This window comes from Pseudopodoces humilis, chromosome 22 (genome assembly GCF_049639895.1).
Source record: "Pseudopodoces humilis isolate 2021_Gansu_Grassland_sample_001 chromosome 22, ASM4963989v1, whole genome shotgun sequence".
In the NCBI taxonomy this organism is placed as follows: Eukaryota; Metazoa; Chordata; class Aves; order Passeriformes; family Paridae; genus Pseudopodoces; species Pseudopodoces humilis.
The window spans coordinates 5,925,025-5,946,965 of record NC_142221.1 but is presented as its reverse complement, the minus strand read 5'-3'; the positions used below and the strand labels follow the sequence as shown (position 1 = coordinate 5,946,965).

The 21,941-nt window shown below is 58.5% G+C and overlaps 3 protein-coding genes across 5 annotated transcripts; 2 read left to right on the top strand and 1 right to left on the bottom strand.

Moving 5' to 3' along the window:
• Nucleotides 1-549: 549 nt before the first annotated feature.
• TOR2A (torsin family 2 member A) lies at nt 550-5,074 on the top strand. Its single transcript, XM_005527214.3, has 5 exons — nt 550-714; nt 984-1,249; nt 2,337-2,512; nt 2,847-2,974; nt 3,514-5,074. The coding sequence occupies exons 1-5, from the start codon at nt 567-569 to the stop codon at nt 3,756-3,758; spliced, it is 963 nt and encodes a 320-aa protein (XP_005527271.2). The 5' UTR covers nt 550-566; the 3' UTR covers nt 3,759-5,074.
• A 755-nt stretch (nt 5,075-5,829) lies between these two features.
• On the top strand, nt 5,830-8,279 carry PTRH1 (peptidyl-tRNA hydrolase 1 homolog). Of its 2 annotated transcripts, XM_014256226.2 has the most exons (5): nt 5,830-5,895; nt 6,290-6,509; nt 6,676-6,775; nt 7,410-7,455; nt 7,868-8,279. In XM_014256226.2, the coding sequence occupies exons 1-5, from the start codon at nt 5,830-5,832 to the stop codon at nt 8,051-8,053; spliced, it is 618 nt and encodes a 205-aa protein (XP_014111701.2). In that variant the 3' UTR covers nt 8,054-8,279. The 2 variants fall into 2 exon arrangements, with proteins under 2 accessions (XP_014111701.2, XP_087921919.1); XM_088065793.1 differs by lacking the exon at nt 5,830-5,895 and having other exon boundaries at nt 5,949-6,509.
• Nucleotides 8,280-9,452: 1,173 nt separating this feature from the next.
• On the bottom strand, nt 9,453-15,806 carry CERCAM (cerebral endothelial cell adhesion molecule). 2 transcript variants are annotated; one of them, XM_005527215.3, is made up of 13 exons: nt 15,614-15,806; nt 13,904-14,014; nt 13,595-13,712; nt 13,381-13,515; nt 13,089-13,293; nt 12,897-13,016; nt 12,710-12,786; nt 12,444-12,550; nt 12,207-12,339; nt 11,908-12,035; nt 11,628-11,831; nt 10,488-10,724; nt 9,453-9,843 (listed from the first exon to the last, which is right to left on the bottom strand). In XM_005527215.3, the coding sequence occupies exons 1-12, from the start codon at nt 15,796-15,798 to the stop codon at nt 10,490-10,492; spliced, it is 1,758 nt and encodes a 585-aa protein (XP_005527272.2). In that variant the 5' UTR covers nt 15,799-15,806; the 3' UTR covers nt 9,453-9,843; nt 10,488-10,489. The 2 variants fall into 2 exon arrangements, with proteins under 2 accessions (XP_005527272.2, XP_087921884.1); XM_088065758.1 differs by lacking the exon at nt 10,488-10,724.
• Nucleotides 15,807-21,941: the final 6,135 nt, after the last annotated feature.

The following is a 21,941-nucleotide window of genomic DNA, read 5'->3' as shown; positions in this document are numbered from 1 at the left end:
CTTCTTGGCACCCCCACTTAGATGCGTATATATATATATATATATATATATATATATATATATATATGTATGTATGTATATATATGTATGTATATGTATATATGTATATGTATATATGTATATATGTATATATATGTATATATATATATATGTATAAATATATATAAAGCTGAGAAGAGATGGACTGAGATGCTGAGAAGAGTTAGCCCTCAGGGCACACTGCTGGCTCACAGACAGGACCCGCAGTCCTTTCCTGCAGAGCTGCTTTCCGTGTCAGCCCCCAGCTGGCACCGGTGTTCAGGGTTGCTCCTCCCCAAGTGCAGGACCCTGCATTTGCCCTTGTTGAATTTTACGTTGTCCTCTGCGAGAGGCTCCCGGGTCCCCAAGGCACGAGGGGACAGGGGGCACAGGGACCCTGCCCAGTGGGGGGCGGGGCTATGCGGGCCAGACCACGCCCTCTCATTACATGGCCACGCCTCTTTCCCCGTGCGCCGGTTTTGTGGTCCCGCCCCCGCGCGGGGCACGCTGGGAGTTGTAGTGCGGGCGGTGCGGGAGCCGCGGCCGCCATGGCCCCCGGAGCGGCCCCAGCCCCTGTCCGGATCCTGCTGGTGCTGCTGGCGGCCGCCGCCCGCCCCGCCGCCGCCTGGGACCTGTGGGCGCTGCGCTGCGGCTTCTCGGCGGACTGCGAGTGCAGCTTCGGGCCCGACCTGCGCGGTCAGCGGGAGCGGCCGGCTGGGAAGGGGGTCTGGGGGCAGGGGGACCCTCGGGGGCGGGGGGCGCGCAGCCGACGAGGCCGGGAGGCAGCAGGAGGGGATTCCGGGAGCCAGCGCGTCTCCAGGAGAGCCTTTCCGGCGGCGTCCTTGGAGCGGGGTCTCTCGGACGTGCGGCAACCGGGGATGAGAGGGCCCCGCGGGGTGGTTCCCAGGGACGGGATGAGTCATGACAACCCGCCTTCTCCAAGTCCTGGTTTCACCTCCTTTCAGGTCTGGAGTTTGACTTGGCCACGAATCTGGTGGGGCAACCCCTGGTGAGGCAGCAGGTGATGAAGGGCGTGAGGGAGTTCCTGGAGAACCCGAATCCAGTGAAACCCCTCGTGATGTCCTTCCACGGCTCGACAGGAACAGGCAAAACCTACGTGAGCTCCATGCTCATCCGCTACCTCTTCCAGAGGGGGCTCCAGAGCCCCTATGTTCACCACTTCTCCCCCATAGTGCATTTCCCCCACGCTGAGCAGATAGAGCAGTACAAGGTAAGGGACGCCGCCCAGCAGTGCCACTTAACTGGGGGGTTTTGTCTGTCTCTGTCTTGATCCTCAGTACATATGCGTTCAAGCTGTTTCCCGAAGTGAAGTAGGAATAAAAGCTCTTTGTTTTACCCTCTCAGACAAACATAGCTGAGTGAGTAGCTCCATACACTGGCTGAAGGATCCACTAGTAAATGCAATATACTCAGTTATTACTTTCGTCCTGTCCACAGCAGTCCTTGCCCGGATCATATTCTCATTCTTAAATATTTACACAGCTCTTTGAAGGCACAAACAAAAGTGCTTGGCTTAGATGAAAGGCACTAAAATTTCCCCATTGCTTTCCAAATAGCCTGATGGCTATAAAAACCTGCATATCACTAGACTTGTAATCCCCTGCTCAGAGAGCATACAGCTCCCTAACAGCAGCTCCAGACTCTCCATGGTGCCATTCTGTCTGTTAGAGCTGAGAAAAGAGAGAAATCAAAATGCCAGATTCTCAGTAGAATGGGGATTCAGCACACCTGGACCTTTAGTTTCTGGGTGTTTGGAGAAGTTATTTGTTGTATTGTGTCCTTAGAGGAAATGCTTTTGGAAAAGTAAATCCCCTCCTGGCTGAAATGCTTCAGTTAGGAGTTACACGTGCCCCCAGGCAATGTGAGTGGTTTTGTGTGGGCTGGGAAGTACCTTCAGCCATGATAAAGAGCTGTTCTGGGTCAGTGCAGGCACATGTTTCTGCGTCAGAACAGGAGCTGGCAAGAAGCTGAGAACTGTGTAGATACAACAGGGAATGAGAAGAACGTGGGGAGCTGTAGGAGTCTGAATCTCCGGTGTGCTGTTTCCTCCTTTAAGTCTGTAATAAAAGACCTACCATGGGCTAAAAAAGCTGGTAAACAGCCACTGTGTGAAACCCATAATAAAGGGGCCTCCCCAGCACTGGGTTTTTGAGCTCCAAGTGTGTAGTGCTGTGCGGGGACATGCTGCTCTCAGCACCTTTGGCTCTGCTTGAGCTCCTGCCTCAGCCTTCACTCTGGAGTACTTGAGCCTTCCTCACCATCTCGCTGCCTTACAACTTGGTGGGTGTTTTTCCTAGGAAAGCCTGAAGCACTGGATCCAAGGGAACTTGACAAACTGTGGACGGTCAGCGTTTCTCTTCGATGAGATGGACAAGATGCACCCAGGCCTGATTGATGTGATCATCCCGTTCCTGGGACCCTCATGGGTTGTGTACGGGACCAACTACCGCAAAGCCATCTTCATCTTCATCAGGTGAGAGAGGCCTCTCCATGGGGCCTTCCAGCTCGCTGCTGCTCATTTGGGCAGAGGTCGCACCTACTTCAGGGCACACACTTCTTTTGCCTTTCCTTCTCCAAGACTTGAGCCTCTACAAATGCCAAGAGATGCTATCTCACTGTGAACAGACGGATCTGGAGAGTGTGAAAAAGCCTCCTCTGCATGTTATTTGGCTGCCTCTACAGGAGTTATTTTGGGCCAGGCAACTGGGAGCTTCTGGCTTGCACTCTGCAGGCTGGTGGGTGTCAGGTGCCACCTGAGACACCATTCTCCTGGCTACACACTGGATAAGCCTCTCATTCTTGTGCAGCAATGCAGGAGGAGAGCAGATCAACAACGTGACATTGGCTCTGTGGCGTGCCCGCAAGGACCGGGAGGAGATCAGCCTGCAGGACCTGGAGCCAGCCATCTCCAAGGCCGTGTTTGAAAACCCTCAGAGTGAGTCCATGGAGCTGAGCTCCTCCTGTGGCCCCACAGCCCAGCACAGGCAGCCAGGCCTGTTCTAGGAAGCCACCCACACCACTTGCCACCTGCCAGGCAGCCAGAAAGGGACAAGGGGGTTTTGAGGAACTGTGATCCCCTTGAGGTTTCCTGGCAAAGGGAACCATCTTCTGAGCCAGCAGACCTGTTGCCATAGTTAGCAAAGTTCTTTGGAGACAAGGTGTATTTGCAGCTGGGGGCTGGCAGACAGCACAGCACACTTGCCAGAACAGCACTGAGCTGTATCAATCCCCACTGCCTGCCTGGATCTCTGTGCTCTGACCTTAGCACAGGGAGCAGAGCTTAAATTCTGACTAGACAAGCTAAATCACCCCATTTCTGGAGAACAAGTCTGGTTGGGGGGGAGGTGACAACTGATGGGTTCAACAAAACCAGCAAGATCTCTCTTCAGCAGAGTATTTTGGCTTCACACACAGCTCTTTGAATTGCAGGGACTGCAGAGACTCTGAATTTAAAACCTTCTTTTCCTTGTGCAGGTGGCTTCTGGAAATCTGGGATCATTAATGAACATCTCATTGATTTTGTTGTGCCTTTCCTCCCACTGAAGCACCACCACGTAAAGCAGTGTGTCGTCAGTGAGCTTGTCCAGCAAGGCCTCGAGGTACGCCCAGATGTCGTCCAGGAAGTGGCTGACAGCATCCCCTACTTCCCAGAAGAAGAGAAATTATTCTCATCAACAGGCTGCAAAACAGTGGCCTCTCGCATCAGTTTTTTCTTCTAGTCACTGGCAAGGGCCTCTCTCAGATCCATATGGAGCTAGAAAGCACTCAGGGCTGGTGGGATGAGCAGTGGGAATGGTGTGTCACTCTCCACAGCACAAATGCTCTCCTGTTGAACTCTCTGCAGCCCCAAGGAGTCAACTGCAGGATGCAGCTGCAGGACCAGGTGCAAATTATGTGATTTAAAGCACTTTACTAATTCACTCTTGGCCAGGTAAGGGTGGATCCACCACCTGAGACATCTGTGATGACATGGGGAAGATGCTGTGAGGGTCTACAGTGTCAGGGAGGTTCTCACCCTGTCAACAGCACCTTCCTGCAGCTCTCCCCACTTCTGGCAGCTGTTGATACCCAATACGTTAAGATTCTGAGCCTACAGAATAATACTTCTTCTTTACAGCATTTTAACAGTTTTTTTAAAACCTTTTTAAGCTTAGCTGTGCCTCAGCTCCTTAGCACAACGTGAGTACTGGTGCTGACTCCTGTGAACACCTCAACACCGCAACAAAGTTTTCAAGGAAGTTTTAGAGCCACCCACATTTTTCTTTCACTGTGAATAGGTGCTGGTAGGGACCAGCTTCAACTCCAAATGAGGGGGATAATGTGAGAGAGGGCAGCACCTGGTCTGCCATGAGCCAGGCTCCCCTACAACCCCTTCATCCATCTCCCCTAAAGGCCAAAGGATTTCCCTGTAGCAAACCAGGAAAACAACAACAAAAGACTTCTTACTTGTTTTAGCAGCCATGAAGAATCTCATCCTACCTCCAGGGGATCCCACAGTGCTAACGGTTTTGAAAATTCCTTTCATTCAGTGATGGTTTCTACAGCAGAGTTGGTGCTATGAGCTGTGGAGCTCCTCTTACATCTGTCTGCTGGTCAAACCTTGCAGGCTTTGGCTGGGCCAGCACCCGTTCAGCTTCTGAGGACGTCACAATGGGGGACCTGGGGACAAGTCAGAGAAGATTAATGCTCCAGGCTGCCAAGCATGGGACGCACAGCCTGACTTTTGCCCAGATTTTAATAGCCTCTGTGCTGTTATGGAATAATAGGTCAGAGGAACCAGAGTAATTCACTAGCCAGGAACAACCTGCTTAAGGGATGGGTGTAGGGAAACTCTGCAAAGCTTCCAAAGCTCTGCTTGTATGGAAATGAGCTGCCAGTGCTTGGGACCATTCCAGCTCCAGGCCCTGAGCTTTGGGGATTTTAGGCACCACCCAAAGGCTGCACAGGAGCTGGCCCAAAGACAAATGTAAAAATTCTGCCTCTTCCAAAAATATGATGCATTTCTAATTTTAAAATAAATCTTTAAAGAATTAAACAGTTGAGGTCTTTACATGGATTCCTGACCGCAGGTAGTGTGGAAGGACCTGGAAGATGAGCAATTTCACAGTGATGTGCTGCTGGGCTGGGGAACTGTCACAGTGTCCTGGAAGAAAGCTCTGCTGGCAGGGTGAGGACCCACCCAGGGCTGAAGGATGGTTTGGGGAAGGTGAGGAGCGATGTGTTTCCCCATCCAGCCGTATCCCAAGACAGTCAGCATGTGAGTGGAGATGGAACAGGCACAAACACACAAAACACGAGACCCAGTCCTGGGTATTCACTGCTCCTGCAAGTCCCTCGGGGATCCTCTGCAGAGCCTCTCTCTGCTCGAGGGGGTTCCCAGGCTGCGGCCTCCAGTAACTGCCCGTTAACGCGCTTCGCCGTCCCCACCATGACCACGTCTAGGACCAGCCGGCCCGCTGGGCATTATCACAGCGGCGACACCGCCCCCGACACCGCGACACTGCCTCCGACACCGCCCCGACACTGCCTCCGACACCGCCCCGCCACTGCCTCCGACACCGCCCCGCCACTGCCTCCGACACCGCCTCCGACACTGCCTCCGACACCGCCCCGCCACTGCCTCCGACACCGCCTCCGACACCACCGCCCCGACACTGCCTCCGACACCGCCCCGCCGCCCGCTAGAAAGATGGCGGCTCTGCCCGTAACCAAGATGGCGGCGGGGGCGAGGCGATGCGGGCGGGACGTAGAGCGGCGCGCGGGGGTGACGTCACGAGGGCAAGGAGGGCGATGCTGGCGGCGGAGGTGGCGGGGCGCGCGCGAGCGCTCGTGGGGCGGGCGGGGCCGCGCGCCATGGTGAGGGCGGGGGCGGGAGCGGGGGCAGCGAGGCTGTGAGGGGAGCGCTGGGAGCCGGACTGTGAGGGGAACGGGGAAATCGAGGCAACGGGACTGTGAGGAGAACAGGGTGACTCAGGACTGGGAGGCGAAAAGAGGGAGCGGGGCTGTTAGGGCAGTGCCGGGGAAGATCAGATCATGGGCGAGCACCGGCGCGATCAGAGCTGTGAGGGAGGCACAGAGAGAAGAGGGACTGAGCGGAATGCTGTGGGGATTGAGGCTGTGAGGACCCAGCCAGCTGTGGGGAGCACGGAGGGAGCAGGTCTGAGACATGCTGGGGGAGCGGATCAGGCCCGTGCAAAGACCAGGGGCCTCATGGTGGCCTGACAGAACCCTGTTGACACCCGTCACACAGGTGGCTGGCCTGGGCAACTATGGGCTGTGGGGCACACGGCACAGTGTGGGCATGGAGGTGCTGGACCGGCTGGCCCGGCAGCTGGCGGTGGCTGAGGGCTGGCGAGTGGACAAGCGGTGCTGTGCTGATGTGGCCCTGGCCACAGCCCACGGCCTGGAGCTGGTGCTGCTCAAGCCACGGAGATTCATGAACCTCAATGGGCTCAGCGTCGCCAGTGCTGGTGAGCAGTTGGGTCAGCCCCAAAGCTTCTGTTGCCACCAGCCCCTTATGACAGCCCTGCTGTTTTTCCCTGCCCTCCACAGCTCCCTGCAACCCCACTCTGCAGAGTCAGGGCCTGGTGAGTCTGTCTCCCCCTCATTTCTTGGGCTGTATTTCTGTTTTCAAAGCTGAGATCTACAGTCTTGGCCCTGAAGATATTTACTTGGTTCACGACGACCTGGACAAGGCCCTGGGCAAGGTGGCAATCAAGCTAGGAGGCAGCGCAAGGTATGGGGTAGCCCCAGCTCTCTGATTGTGTGAGCTGGTTTGAGGCTTTAACATGCCCATAGAGGCTCATGGGCTGTTCTTGGCCCCATCCCACCAGCCTTGCAATGTTTCAGCTCTTGTCCTGGGCTTGATCCATTGTAGAGGCAACAGCTCGCTGTTTGGGCAGCCTCCCATTTCCTGCCCTGGCAGGGAGGGCAGGGAGCCTCCTGGAAGCGGCTATGGGCTGGATTCAGCCCATTGACAGCACCACATGGGCTTTTTATAGCACTCTGCCTCAACTGTGCCTGCCTAGTGCCAGCTCCTGGGGCACGCTGCAGATATTTAACCTAGGAATACTTCCACTGCAGGATGGGGCAGGTACGATGCTGGGCCCCAGTGCTCAGTCACACATGTACCAGCTGCGGCAAGAGCTGACAGACACAGAATGTGCTGTCCCACCCCTGCTTCCCTCAGACCCCCAGCCAACAGCTCTCAGCCCCTGGGGCTGGATGTTCCTGCAGAACTAGGACATGGGGACTACTGCAGTCCTTGGCTGGGACCACATTCCCACATTCCTGCAGCAGGAGACCCCAGGGCTATACAGGGGAGGGGGTGTCTCTTACAGACTAACTGTGGCTTTCCTTTCTTTCCCAAGGGGACACAACGGAGTCCAATCCTGCATCAGTGCTTTGCACTCTAGTGTGAGTGGGACACAGTGGAAGGGGATCAATCCTGTGCCCCCCTTAATGCATGGCTTGTTTCCTCCACTCCCATTTTTCTGATTCCCCTCAGACAAACCCCTGCTCCCTTTCCCCTCCTTTTCTTTCTCCCCTTCTTCCTGGAGGGCTGTTGTCTGTTTGGCCGCCGTGGAGGACATGGAAACAATTAACTTGAGTGGCTCCTGCCAGGCCTGGCAGGAGCCTGGGATCTCGGCACAGCCCAGCAAAAGCCTCTTCCAAAATTATGTTTCTTGGAGCAAGCACTCAAAACCACCTGGAAAACATGAGGAGCTGCTCTCTTGCTGCCCTGCCCCACTCTCAGCACTGTGACCTTGCCTAGCTCTGTCTGAATGCTTGAGGGGAAGCTCCCCCAGCTCTTTTCCTTCCTCCCCAGGAGATGACCCGGCTCAGGATCGGCATCGGGCGGCCAGAGGGTGATGTGACAGTGTCCAGCTATGTCCTGTCTCCATTCACTGCTGGGGAGCGGGAGAAGCTGGAGCAGATCCTGGTCCAGGCAGTGACCTGCCTGCTGGAGCACATCCAGAGCCGAGTGCCTACAGAGCCAGGGGACAGGGGCTGACACAAACCCCCGGGGACCCTTGTGGCTGATGGACGAGGGTGCTGCAGGCGCTCTGGAGTGACCGTGGTGCGGAGCAGAGCTCGCCCAGATGGGCAGCCTGGCTGGGCGCTGGGGCAACCTCCTTCCCTACACCAGTCCAGGCAGTTCATGTCCCACTTGCATCCCTGCAGAGGCTCCATACCTCAGTTTGGCACAGAAATTAAATAAAACCTCATCCTGACTCTGACCTGCTCCTGCCTCTCTTCCATGCATCACCTGCTTGGGTTGTCCTCGGCACTGCAGCTCAAATCCATGTTCCCATCGCTGTTCAACCAGCACAGTCTGGAGGGAGGCTTCTAGTGAGAAATGGGGAGCAATAGGAGCTACTTCTGTAGAGTCCAAAGGCACTTCAGCTTTGTTGAGAAACTGGCAAGCACAAAGAGCCTGGAATCTCATAGCGTGCTGCTCCCACTGAGCTGCAGCAAGTTTCAGGGCTGGCCTCACAGTTTTTGAGTTCAGTGGTTTTGGCCAGTACTGTGGAGTTTCCAACAGCTGCAGGAGTTCTGGCTTCCCGCAGACCCGTTGCAGGTCTCATGGTGGAGAGGGCAGACTGAGGCAGTGTGTCCTCACCACTGCTGTGTCCCAGAGTCCTGGGCTGTGCCAGCATGTCGTGCCCAGCTCTGTATCCCACAAATGAGACACCCAGCAAAGGCAGCTCCTCTCTTGCATCCCAGAAGGCACTAGAACAAGCACTGGGACACATGCTGGCTGACATACCACAGTGTTGCTGCTGCTGCTTTCATCCTCTGCTCCAGCTGGCACCAGACCTTCTGCTCCATCCCCAGTTCCCAAGCTCCTCCTGGAGCACTGAGGCTGCCTGGGACCAGGGGAAAAGCTGGGAAGCAAAAGTGTCCCCAGCCTACCATCCCTTCCTCACATATTATACTGTCTGGGACTCTGCACTTGCAGAACAGGCACTTGGCCATTTCCTCCTCCCTGTTCTCCAGTACATCCAGCAGATCTCCTCAGAGCTTCAGGTCCTGTGTGATCTGGACTGTCAGAAGGTCCCTGCTGTAGCTGTTCAACCCGCCCCAAATGATGCTTTCCTGAATCACTTGGTAGTTTCAGACATCTCACTGTGGGTATCTGCTACCAAGGCCACCACCTGCTGCTCCATCACCTCCATTCCCAGGGGAGCGCTGAGCCCTGTGGAGATGCCACCCATCTTTCCCACCCAGACCCCAAGAGTGAGCTTCAGTCTTCCTCCCCACCCCACCTCTCTCCTTCCCTCTCTTTCCCCCTTACAGATTTCATCCCCAAAGTTCCCAGCTGGGGAAGCTGCCAGACCCTCACCCCTGCAACACCAAGGTGACCCCCGTGGGGTAATGCCCTGGGAACTTGGGCCAATGCCAGCACCCAGCACATCAGCTCAAACAGTCTGCTTTAATCCTCCCTGGGCTTCCACCCAGGCATGGCATGAGGGACAAGCCTGGTCAGTGGCAGGAGGGTACCACGGTCAGCCCAAAGTCCACTCCCCGAAGTCCAGGCTGGTGGGAGACAGCAGAGTTGGCATTGTTTGAGACTGTCCTGGAGATGTGTCCTCAGCAGAGATGGAGCACAGTGCTCCTCTGGTCTCTCCACTTGGCAGGGAAAGGCTTTCCTGGGGCAAATCCTGCCTTGGGTTGATTTGTCACATGCAGATTCAAAGAATCCTGTGGGACTCAGTCCAGGGCAGCTGCATCTTTGAGTGGGAGTGCAAAGTATAAGGTCCTTGCCCACGGTGCTCCCAGCTGGATCACAATCCCTCATCCCTAGGAGATGTGGACAAAGACATTAGTGGCCACGAGCAGCCCCAACGTGTTCACGCCTGCAGCCGAGGCAGTGGGAGGGCTGTTTTCCAGCCTCCCCCAGTCTGGCAGCTCCCAGGGCAGTTCTGCTGCCAGGACAAGCAACCTCAGGCAGGGAAAGTCTGACCCAGCATTAACTGTGTCTATGCTGCTGTGGCACTGAGCCAGCGTGAGTTGCCTGCCTGCCTGCCTGGCAGATGCACAGTCCCAAGGAGACCAAATTTTGAAGGGAGCAAGTAGTGCTGGGATGAAACATTCCCCTGGGATATGCCCCAGCTCTTTCCATACTGAGGAGACCTTTGCAGCAGGCAAGGGAGCATTCTCCCTTCCTCACCTGAGGGGCTGGGAAGCAGCATGGACTCAGGGAGATGGAGGGCCCTGTCCCCATGTCCCCTCCAGTCCAGTGCAGCCCCACACAGGACATCTGTGTCCCCACCCCTTTCCCCACCTGGAAGAGACATCTGGTCTCTGTTTCCCATTGCTTTGAGTCTGATGGGGAGAGCTGCTGTCCCATGACAAAAACAAGCTAGGCATGTGGAACACATCTGAACATGGCACTTGCAGGGAGGCACTCCCAAGCTGCTCTGTCCCCTGTGTCCAGCTCTCACCATCAGAGCTCGTCATGGGCCGTGGAGCGGAGGTGGCCAGCACTGCCCCGTGAGTCTCTCAGAGTCTTCTGCGAGCCAACCCAGTCAGTCTTCTTGGCATCATCATCCCAGATAGTGGAAGTCTCAGTGTCACTCAGCCAGTTGCTGTCCCCAGCATAGTGCGTGGGATAAACCAGGAGGGGGTGAGCCGAAAATACCAGCAAGTCCCGTGGGGAAAAGTGCCGCTTGTAATCCTCGCTGGGGAAAGTGGAGCAGACCCAAGAGGAGAAACTGGCTTACAGAGCATGGCACAGAGGAGAAAAAGCACTGGGAAAACCAGATCAACCACCCGGGGAAGGCTCCATACAGGGATAGGGGATAGGGATGTGGGGTATCAGGCATGGAGCTGGGGAAGGCTGAGCAGGGACTGTGGAGGGATTACAGAGAGGACAGGACCTGTCGCTCCCCACCAGCTAGGGCTGGCTCTAGGCACAGAGTGGGTCTCTGGCACAGCATCCAGCTCGCCCTGAGACAGGGCTGTCTGGTGCTGTTATGCCTGCAAGCAGGGGGCTTCCAGCTGCTCCTGGTGCACATCCAGAGCCCTAATCTGTCCCTCTGTCCACCTCCAGCCTACCTTTTGCATGCCTGATTCCTATGTTTCTCCATCCTGTTCACTGGGTTTCCCAATCCCTTCTCTTTCAGGACACCCACCCACTGGTGCTCACTCACCCCCTAAATTGCCTCCCCATCCCCAGACAAAGCCTTACTGCTGACCCCCACCCCAGAGAGGGGCATGAAAGTGCTCCAATATGGGGCTGAGACCCCTTACCAGGGGTGGGGGACCACACAGCCCCCCAGCACCAAGGTACAGGGGGTTGCTCCCTACCCCTTGCCATGGGGCCAAGACCCTGTGCAGGGCCTACATCAAGCCCCAGCTCCATTCCTGTTCCCCCACCCCATGCTGGCAGAGGGCCATTTTCCAGCAGCCAGTGGCCAGGCAGCAGCCGACTGAGAATGAGCTCATGCTACAGATGTTTTCCTCCAGCATGAGTAATGCCTGCAAGGGGGGGAACTGGGTGAGGTGGTGACTGCAGAGAAGAAACACACGGTCCCACACTGGCATGGCCAGGCCAGCACCCTCCTGCACAACCTGCTCCTTACTTGGGGTGCTTGTCATACATGATGGGCAGATACTCGTCCACCGGCAGCATTTTGGAGAGGGGTTTGGTGGCCAACAGCTTCTGTGCCCCATGGTGGGAGATGGCGTAGGCCAGAGTCCAGTACGAGTACCCAGCCACCACCAGATTCCGCACGCCTTTCACAGGTGCCTCATCCTCATCGTTCACCTGTTTCCTCCCCAGGTAGCTGTGGGGTAGACAGGGAACCATGAGAACCAGCCTTGGGGACCCCCATTCCACATCCCCCTGGCCCCAGTACCTACATGAGGTCCCAGTCCTGCTGTGCCCACTCCAGCTCCTCCATCAGCCGCTGCAGCCGTGCTGGGAAGGCAGCCTCGAAGCGCACATCGTCCTCGAAGACCACGGATCGCTCCAACCTCCGGGACACAATCTGGGGGAGGGGACAGGGGTGCAAGCCTATCCCAGAACAACTCTGGGCCATACTGGGGCCACTGACCCTGCAGGACACCTCCCCAGGTCCTCCAGACATCTGTGATGCTCACAGAGTCCCTGCCCACTGCTGGTGGCCCTTAGGGACCCCATGGCCACTGTGGCCCCATACCTCTTTCCAGATATTGTAGTGGCTGAGGAAGCAGCCAACCTCGCCCTTGGTGAGTGTGCGGCCGGAGAAGGGATCGTAGTACCCAGGTAGCAGGTCCACACCCAGCACCTTGATGTCACTGCTATTGAGGGTGCTGCAAGGCAAGGGGCTGCATCAGCGAGGTGTCCCGCCAGACACTCCCTGTCCCCTCCCCAGGGTGACACCAGGGGACTGGCTGAGTGGTCCCCCCACAGTCACCTGCCATCCACAGCATCTACCACCCGTGCAACAATCTCCAGCTCCTGCAGGGATGCCAACATTCGCTGCCGCCGGTCTGGCCTCCGCACCAGGTTGATTAGGAAGATCTGGGAAGAGGAGAGCCCCAACAATGGGGCACATTGTCATGGGGGACACACAGCCTGCCTGGCTACTGCAGGATGGGGACAGGGGCCTGGGCTTTGCCATGGATGGACGCAACCAGAGGAATGGAAAGGGAGACACGAGCAGCTACACTGGGCACTTACTTCATCAAAGCCCATTTTTGTGAGTGGCCTGGGCAGGAGAGAAATGTGCCTGGAGCGCTGCATGGGGGGACCATCCACTGTGGAGAGAGGAGACACTCTTCAGTGGGGCCCAGATTCCCCTGACTGGGGCTGAGAGCCCTGTCAGGACCTGGAGGCCTCCAGGACCTCTCCACCCATGGCCACTCACCCATGGCCTCCAGTGTGAGATGCACAAAGTTGGCATGATCATCCTCCAGCATCTGGTGGGCCTTCACAGGAACATTGATGTAACCAAAGTGGTGCTGGTTGCACACATGGACCTCCGCACCTGCCAGGTGACAAAGGTGAGCAGCACAGCCCCCCAAGCCCCTGCACCCCCCAAAACCCCCATCACCCTCACCAGCCTCCTGGCAGGAGTAGGCAAAGACAATGATGTCATCGAAGGCCCAGGTGTAGTTGGGATGGGGTGGGTAGAAAGCCAATTGCAAGGTCTCCTTCTTCCGCAGGTCAATCAGGAAGGTGGCATAGACCATGGGGACACGGAAGCAGCCCACCCGCTGCCGGTTCTTGGTGGGGAAGTAGTCAGCTGTCCGGCGATAATATCCCTGCGGCACATCAGCACAACGCCTCCATGGCACAGAGATCCTCCACCATGGGCGTATCTCGTTCTCCAGGGCTTTCTGGGCACTTACCTGGGGTGTGATGCCACACCAGAAGTTGGAATAGAAGGTCTGCGAGTCCAGCATGGGGGCCACCACTGACTTGTTCTGTGCCATGAGAAACTTGAGGGTCTGGTTGTTGGTCAGGACACTGTCAGTGTCCATGAACTGCAGAGACAGCACAGGTTCTGGAAACATGGAGAAGCCCACCTCAGCCTGCACCCCACCAGTGCCCCAAGCCCCTTACCAGGATGTAGTCTGCCTGCTGCTCCCGGGCGTAGGTGAGAGCTTCCTGCTTCAACTTCATCACATTCTCATAGCGTTTGTCACTCCAGTGCTTGGGACCAAGCTCATCGGGGTAGGAGCTGGGCAGGGGGAGGCAGGGGTTAACCTCACTTGCTGGGAATGCACAAACTGTGCAGGCTGTTCATGCTGGCAGGCTGAGTCAGCCCCACTTGCTTTACTCCTCCTGGTCCCCAGCCAGGGAGAGTTGATGTTGCTCCAGGAGCCCCTCACAGCCCACACCTGCCGCCACCCAGCCCTCACCCAGCCTCACCTGGGCTCCTCTTGCACCTTCCAGGTCACCGAGTGATAGTCCTTCCCCACCGCCCCCAGCCACTCCTGCAGCATTGCTGTTGTGTTGTCCAAGTTGTGGTCTGTTGCACACCTGGGATGAGGGGACATCAGCCTCTGGGGGTCCTCCTCAAGGGATAACCAGGACCTCACCCTGCATTAGAAATGCTCACGGGGCCAAAAGACTGAGCCAGTGACAGACTTGCTCGGGAACATAACATGCAATTTGAAGGAACCAAGGCTGCCCAGGCAGGAGGGGGAACACCAACTGGTAATTTCTTCCCTGGTGCCACTGCCAGCCAGGCTGTTCCACAGCTCTCACCCCTCATTCCTGCAGCCCAGTCACAACCCTGGACATGTTCTCCTCACCCCAGTTTTGTGACTGCCCACCATGAGCATTGCAGCACAGCCGCTTTGTTCCCCTGCCCCTGCACCCCACAGTACCCCTGTGCCTCCCACTGTTCCGTAGTGAGAGGAAAGGACTCAACAGGCAGCAAAAAAATCGCCCTTTCTGAACATTCCCTTTGCTGGGCACCATCACCATTCCCAACCCTCCCACCTGTCCTCCCAACAGTGTTCACAGGGAGCCCAGCACAGACATAGCTGACCCCACCTTGCACTGGGGGTTCCTGCATCCCCAAGTTCCTACATTCCTTAGCACCCTCGACCTGTCAGAGAGCCCCGGAACACCCCCCAGGCACTGGTGTCATGGGGATTTGACAGATTCAGGGGACAAGGCAGGATCTGTGCCCCCTCCCAGCTCCACGGGCTGCTCTTGAAACACCCTGCAGGGTCCTATGGCCGGGGGCTCCCGGGGGTAAAGGTGAGGACCCCCCTTCCCCTGCCGGCAGCTGATCCCCGCCCCAGCCCTGCCAGGATCCCCCCGCCAGCCCCCGCCTCGGCTCCCCCGCAAAAGCAGCTGCAGAAAAGTTTCCAACAAGTTCAGGCGAGAGGCGACAGTGGCGCAATGAGGAGACAGGAGATTCCTCTTGCAGCCAGCCCCCAGCACGGTAAAGGGGGCTTGGGGGTGTCTTTGGGAAAGGGGGGCTGAGGGTGAGCCCTGCAGGGAGGGGGAAGGCAGCGTCTGTCCCTGATGATGCAGAATCCCCTTGTGCCCGGGGGTCCCCTCCCTCATCAGCCCCACAGCTTCCTCAGGGGCAAAGTGGGGGTCCTGCCCCTTCGCCGCGGGGCAGCCTGAGCCCCTCCGCGTTCCCTGCTGGGTCCTACACACGGGGCAGAGCCACCTCTAACATTTTGGGGCTGGGGGCGTTGCTATCAGCGGGCTCCTTGTTCCTCCCGAATGTCCCTGCCCCTTAAGGATCCCCATTCCCCCACAGGCCCCCATTCCTTCTAATCTGTTTTGTCCACCCAGGCTCCTGTTATTCCAAGATCACTCAGAGCCCCCAGTTCCCCCACTCTCTCTAGTTCACCCCCGGATTGTCTTTCGGGTCCCTGCTATCCTCGGCTCTCCATTCCCCAGTGTCCCTTACTCCCCAGGACCGTCCTCCCCATCCCCATTCCCCCGGGGCTCCCCGTTATCCCCGCGGTCCCTGTGGCTCCAGCATCCCGGCTCCCCCCGAGATGCCCATTTCCCCACATCCCTCTCCTCCCCTAGGATCCGTGCTACTCTCCGCACCGCGGGGTGCCCGCTCCCCCCAGCGTCCCGGCTTCCCCGGGGGTCCCGCTCCCTCACCACAGGGCGATGCTGCCCGCGGGATAGTCCAAGCGCTCCAGGGCTCCCAGGCAGTGCGGCAGCGAGTGCTGTGCGTTCCGGGCCAGGAGGGCGAGTACCAGGCGCGGTGGGGCTGGCCCGGTGCCGGTCCCGGTGCCGGTGCCCAGCAGCAAGAGGAGGGCGCAGAGCGGCCCCGCGGCGCCCATGGCGGAGGCTGCGGGCGGGGAAGGGGCGGGCTGGGACCCGCCGCGCTCAGCGCACCCCCCGCCCCCGCCCCCGGCCCGGCCCCGCCGCCGCCACAAGCCCCGGGGGCCAGCTTGGGTCGGGCTTCCTTAAATAGAGTCGATATCGGTGCATAGCCCCGCACAGCCCGCGGCTGGGGGGCGAGAGACCGGGGGACACCCCGAGGATGTTCCAGGGCATCCCCATCTGCCCCTGGCCAGCACACGGTTGGGTCTCCACGGAGCCTGCACGGCGTGGGTGTGTGGGCAATGGGATAGGGGGGCAGCTCGTGGTTTGGGGGAATATGGCCAAGGGCGCTGGCTGCCGGGGCATCATCGCCAAGGGGGCTCATGGACAGGGGGATCATGGCCAGAGAGGTTTGTGGCTGAGGGGGGCTTGTATGGCGAGTGGTGGCTGAGTGGGATCACGGCCGTCGTCCTCACCAAGGCAGCCCACCCCACTGAGCCGTGTCCCACCCAGGCTGCCCTCCGTGGCTGAGCATTCACAGGCCCACAGCCGTGTCTGTGACGTGTCCGAGCCGCGGGCAGGGGCAGGCCCGGGGCCTCTGGGACTTTTGACCAAGCCTTCTGGTTTTCCACCCAATCCATAAATACAGCCGTCAGCTCCCAGAGCAAGCGCAGGCCTGGCGGTGGTCACGTCCTGCAGAGCAGAGCAGTAGCCCCTGCTCCCCACCCGTAATGCCGGACACCTCTCACTGTGGCGGCACTGGAGCCCTGGTGAGGGTCGGGTGGGTGCCACACATGGCCAAACCTGTCCCACCCGCATCAGGGTGAGGGGTGCCCCAGGCGGCTGCTGTCGCTGGCTCCCGGTGTCCCCCCGGGAGGGCTCCATCAGGGTGCAGCAGAGGGGTCGGGAAGTGAACGATCCAGGAACACCTGAAAGAAGCAACAGAGAGGGCGGGGGACTCACAGGACCCGGCAGTGACTGCAAGGAGAGAAAAACAGTTTACAGCCCCGACAAGTATTTCGGGAAGGGCTCGGCGCCAGCGCAGCCGAGAATTCCCAGCCGTGGAGGACTGCGGGAGGGGGCAGGCGCCCAAGAGCCCAGCGCAGCCGGACCCACCCGTGTCCGTGTCGGGACTCCACCCATGTGCATCTCCCCGGGAAGGCTGAACGAGGGGCAGCCCCTCTCCCCTCGCCGGAGCCCACGAGCACGGCCCCGCAGCGCAGGAGGGGATGCGGGCGGAGCAAGCACCGCAGGGTAGCGGGGATGCCCAAAGCCCACGGCCCCCCCGTCCCTCGGGGACACCCCCGCCGGCACCGCCCTCGTACCGCGGCCCCGCGCTCGGCCGCTGCTGCCACCTCCAGGCGCCGCCGCACCGCCCGTACCGGCTCTCGGTCCGAACTGGATCTGATCCCCACGTCCCCACAACCCTCTCTCCCTGTCTCTCTTCATCCCTGCATCCCATCATCCCTATATCCCTATTCTCCCCAGCCCCTCACCCCTCACCCTCCATTCCTTCATCCCTGCTCTTTTTCATATCTGTATCCCTTTTCTTCTTCATCCTGATAACCCCTCATCCCTCCATCCCTGCGTTGTCACTCAGGGTCACAGCTGCCCTTGCCCTGGCACCCCACACAGTTCAGCCACCCAAGCACAGCCATGGCCCCGCTGCCCTGGTGCCGCCCTCGCCAGCACTCCCTGGCCGTGGGCTCCAGAGCAGAGGAAGAGAGGCAGAGACTGCCCTTCCCACAGCCCCATCACCCCCAAAACAGGCACAGGAAAGGGGGGGCTGCCACTGCGACATAGGGAAACTGAGGCACGGGCCAGGGAAATGTGCTGCACACAGGCTGGGACTGGTAGAGAGGCAGAGCATCCAGTGCCTGTCCTCCCAAGCTCAGCTGGGGTCAGAATTATCCCTGCTTTTGCAATCCACCTTCCCCCCACATCCTGGATGCTGCCGGCCTCACAGTGGACCCTCAGAGCCCACAGAGAGCCAAGTGGCACCTTTCAAACAGTTTTGGGCATGCAATGTTAAAACAACCCTGGGTGAGCTCAGGAAGAAGGGGCACATGGAGATACCTGTCAGGGCACCTGCTGTGCTGTCCTCAAGGTGACAACTCACCCAGCTCCATGCTGTGGCTCAGCATGTCCATCTGCACCATGCTGCTAACACAGGGCTGTGACACCTCCTGTGCCCAAAAGGCAAGACTGGAAGGCAGGTGGCAGGTCCCCACATGGCCCAGGGTGTCCCCATGGGGCTCAGGACATCTTCACGGCTCTCTGCACTCATGGTGATACCTGCAATTCAGAGCCAGCATCAGGCCTGCAAGCATCCTGCCTGGAAAACCAGCTTCCCATCCCCAGGGCTCCCAGCGGAAGCAGCACTGCACAACGTTTACAGGAGTATGTTTTCTTTTTTTTACAGGCAAAAGTTGCTTTTGGACCCAGGGATGAGGATTTTGGTTACCTCCCAGCCCTCTCCACCCCTTCCTTGAAATCTTCTAGGATTTTCAGCAAAGCCTTTGAAAATCTCCAGTTTCTTTAAACGTCATATTTTTCTGCTTTAAAAGGCTCAGCCTTGGTTGCAAAAGGCAAATATACAAAGATATGTGTGTGTGTATATATATCTGTATCTATAAATTCAGAGATTCTGTGTGTGTACATGGCTGAGGCCAGTACAAGTCCCTCAGTCAACAAAAACATTTTATTAATCTTTTTTCACAAGAAAAAACATTCTGGGGACCCAAATAGCTACCCAAAGTCCATGGTATTCCCAAGGGTCCCCATTCCCACACCATGTCTCACTGCTCAAGTGATGGTCTCCCCTCCAGCCTTCTCCAGACCTCCCCTGACTTATCCAGCCTCAAAACATCAGCCTCCTGCTGGGGAAACTGAGGCACGGGGCCCTCCGCCCTGCTTCTTAGCCCCCCCAGCAAGTGCCTGTCCAGGGGGAACTCTGGAACCAAGGGAGTGCCTGTGAATCCACCATACCCTCTGCTATGCAAGCCCCTCACCCTGCACCATTCCAGCTGTTCCAGATGTTTTCAGCACCTCCCAGCTGTTGGGTAGCTCAGGAGGCCAGCATTCCCCTCTCAGCTGGGTTTTCCTTCCAGGTTTCTGCTAAACCCATCATATCCATGGGCGCTGCTCCTCTTTCCTCCTTGCAGGCTGCTTCTGCAGCGAGCAAAACTACAGATCTTCCCACACAGAAAAATACTGGGGAATTTACGCCATCTTGGAGGGATTTTGACCATCCTGGGAGGGATTTTGGCCACCCTGGGGGATTTTGGCCCACCCAAGAGATGTTGTGCCAGAGGAGCTGGAGGCTGATGGGAGCAGCATTCTCATCCTGGCTGTGGGGAAAGGGAGATTTGTGCCACTGTAAATGGGGCAGTGACACACTGCCAGCGTCCCCCAAACCTCCACCCACTGGGAGACCAACTGGGGTCTTCCTGGTAGGATGTGAAATTCTGGGAGTGTGAAGGTTTCCTGGGGGTCCTTCTTCATGTTCTGCTGGGAGCAGGAAGCCAGGGCCATGCTCCACTCCACCTGCACGGCACTGCCACCCTTGGAGCCACATTCAAGCCCTGCAGTGGCCAAAATCCTGACCCTCCTGGATGGCACAGCTGGTTCAGCCTCAGAATGGTCCCTTTTCTCCCCAGTCTGGACCACACCTTTTGGCATCAGGGCCAGCAGCGCCCTGGCTGTCAAACGGGACCCCAAGCACCTGACAGGGAGCGGAGGGACACCTCCTGCAGCAAGGGGAAACTGAGGCAGGAAAACAACGCTAGGCTGTCAGTGAGCACGGAGAGACTGCACACCTTGAGGCTTCACTCCAGGGACAGCAGGAAGCTGCCCTCTGTCCCCCGCAGTGCCACCTCTCAGAGGGACAGCGACAGAGGGGTACCCGATGGACCAGGTCCCTCCTGCGATGACGGGTGCACTCCCGTCCCCTCCATCCCCTCCCTCCTCTCCCCGCAGTGGGGCTGACGGTCGGTCCCGTCCCAACCCGGGGCAGCTGTGACCGAAAACAAAGCTGTTCCCTTCGGCACAATACCCTTCTGTCCCCCCCCCAGCTGCTGACCGCTGGGGTGGGCAGCGGCCGGGCTGGAGGCGTCGAGGGGCCGTGCCAGGCCCCCGCCGGCAGGGGACAATGTTGGCAGTGATGGAGAGTAGGTATTTCAAAAGGTTTTGTTTTCGGGTTGACCCGCCGAGCCGGCGTGACCCCGCAGCCCCCCACCCAGCCCTGCTCCTCCGTCCCAATAGAAACCGGCCACATTCCTGACCTCGAGAGGGGGGGGGGAGTTTCAAACCTCCCCGGGAAGGAGACAATGGGGGTGTCAGGGCAGTGATTTAAGAGGGGGGGCTCTTTCCATCACAAAGGCGAGACAAAGGCGCTCGACGCTGGGAAAGGGGCTTCGGCGGCGGCTCAGGAGAGGGGCCGTGGTATTGTGCCTGGCCAGCCGCCCTCGGCAGCAGGGCTGCCAGGGCCCACCGGGTCCCGCTGTGTCCCATTGGATCCCACCGGGTCCCATCGGGTGCCAGCAGGTGCCACTGGGTCCCATTTGGTCCCACCTGCCTCTTCAGCCCAGTCCGTACCGCAGCCCCTCCCGCCGCCACCCTGGACACCACAGTCTGGTGGCTTCGTGGATGTCACCATGACCCATGGTGGGAGGGAGTGAGTCCCCATGCCCACGTGGGATGGCTGGGGCACCCCTGCTCCCCACATTCCCCGGTCCAGCAGGGCTGGCCGGGGACCAGCCCATGCTCAGGGCTCAGACTGGGACCAGGCCCCCCATGGGCAGCTGTCCCTGACCCGGGGGACACTCAGACCCAGAGCCCTGAGCTCCCCTCCCCGTCAGCCCTCCCGGGTGTCCGGGGCTCCATTCTCCTCTGCGGTGGCCGCTCCCGGTTCCGAGGGCCGGCGAGGGATCAGCAGCTCCTCTGTGAGGAGCTCAAAGGGGCTTTGTGCACCCCGGGGCTGCCGGCACCCAGCACCACCGGCCACGGCCGGCACGGGCACCCCGCCGGTGCCCACCCTGCCCGCACCTCGCAGCCTGCGCCCCCCACAAACCCCCCTATTTGCAGCTGCCCCCTGTCCGACCCTCCTCCTCCATCCCCGTGGGTCTCAGCCCCTAAACCGTGGCATAACCGCCCCACAAAAAAAAAAAAAAAAAAAAAAAAAAAAAAAAAAAAAGAAAAGCAAGCCAGGAAACTGTTTAAACAGACAACTTACAGTGTTCTCTGCTGCCGAGCTGAGCCCGTGTCTCCAGCCAGTGTCCCAGTGGCGACGGGGTCGGAGCCCGCACGGAGAGGGGAGTTTTTTTACAGGAGAAATGTTTTTCTCCCGGTGCTGGACGGCTGATCCGAAGGAAAAGCTGGAAACAAGTTCATTGGTTTTGCTCTCGCTCCCTGTCCTTGCCCTAATTTTTTTTCCTGGCAGCTGGTGGGAGGAAGGGAGCTGGCAAGGTGATGCTTTTTGGGGAAGTGGGGAACTGCTGGTGAAAGAGGCATTCACCGCACCGGGAGCCTGGGAAAGCCGGGGGGCTGCCGGGAGGGCAGGAGCCGGATCCCCGACCACCGTGCCGAGGCTCAGGGCTGTGCCCAGGCTGACCGTCGTGCCGAGGCTCGTGGTCGTGCTGAGGCTCACGGCCGAGCAGCGCCCGGCGGCAGGTGGAGGGGAGCCGGCGGGATACACCAGAAAGCCAATGACATCATGTTGTGGGTTTGGTGGTGGTTTTTTTTTTTTTTGTTGTTTTTTTTTTTTTTTCAGGATGAAATTCGCAGACAACTTCCCCGACCGCCCGCGAGCGCTGGGGCTCCGCGGTGAGGAGCAGGACGGGTCTCCCCAGGACCCACAGGCGCCCATCGAGAGAGTGCAGGACTCAGCCAGGGTTTTATTTTTTTTTTCCTCTTTTGGGTTAGAAGAGCTACGTTTTATTTTTTAACTCGCTGGTAACACGCGAGGGGCTCCCCAGCGCACAGAGAGCGGCGGCGGAGCGGAGCAGCCCGGCACAGCCGGCGCCAGCGCCCCGCCGGGGACCCCCCATCCCCACGGCGGGGCAGGATCCGTCCCCGGCCGCCCAACCTGGGATGGCTCCTTTCGCCTCTTCCCTCTTAATTTTGTTTAGAAACTTGTCAGGTTGGTAGATAAAGGAGGTGG

Bases quoted from the DNA above. Each gene is read 5' to 3' on its own strand.
- TOR2A (XM_005527214.3), top strand. From the start codon at position 567: ATGGCCCCCGGAGCGGCCCCAGCCCCTGTCCGGATCCTGCTGGTGCTG. The intron at 2,513-2,846 runs GTGAGAGAGGCC...ATTCTTGTGCAG, and splicing joins GCCATCTTCATCTTCATCAG to CAATGCAGGAGGAGAGCAGA. The intron at 2,975-3,513 runs GTGAGTCCATGG...TTCCTTGTGCAG, and splicing joins CGTGTTTGAAAACCCTCAGA to GTGGCTTCTGGAAATCTGGG.
- PTRH1 (XM_088065793.1), top strand. From the start codon at position 6,206: ATGCTGGGGGAGCGGATCAGGCCCGTGCAAAGACCAGGGGCCTCATGG. The intron at 6,510-6,675 runs GTGAGCAGTTGG...CTGTTTTCAAAG, and splicing joins GCTCAGCGTCGCCAGTGCTG to CTGAGATCTACAGTCTTGGC. The intron at 6,776-7,409 runs GTATGGGGTAGC...TTCTTTCCCAAG, and splicing joins AAGCTAGGAGGCAGCGCAAG to GGGACACAACGGAGTCCAAT.
- CERCAM (XM_005527215.3), bottom strand. From the start codon at position 15,798: ATGGGCGCCGCGGGGCCGCTCTGCGCCCTCCTCTTGCTGCTGGGCACC. The intron at 12,340-12,443 runs GTGACTGTGGGG...CTTGCCTTGCAG, and splicing joins GTAGATGCTGTGGATGGCAG to CACCCTCAATAGCAGTGACA. The intron at 10,725-11,627 runs GTAAGGAGCAGG...CACTTTCCCCAG, and splicing joins ATGTATGACAAGCACCCCAA to CGAGGATTACAAGCGGCACT.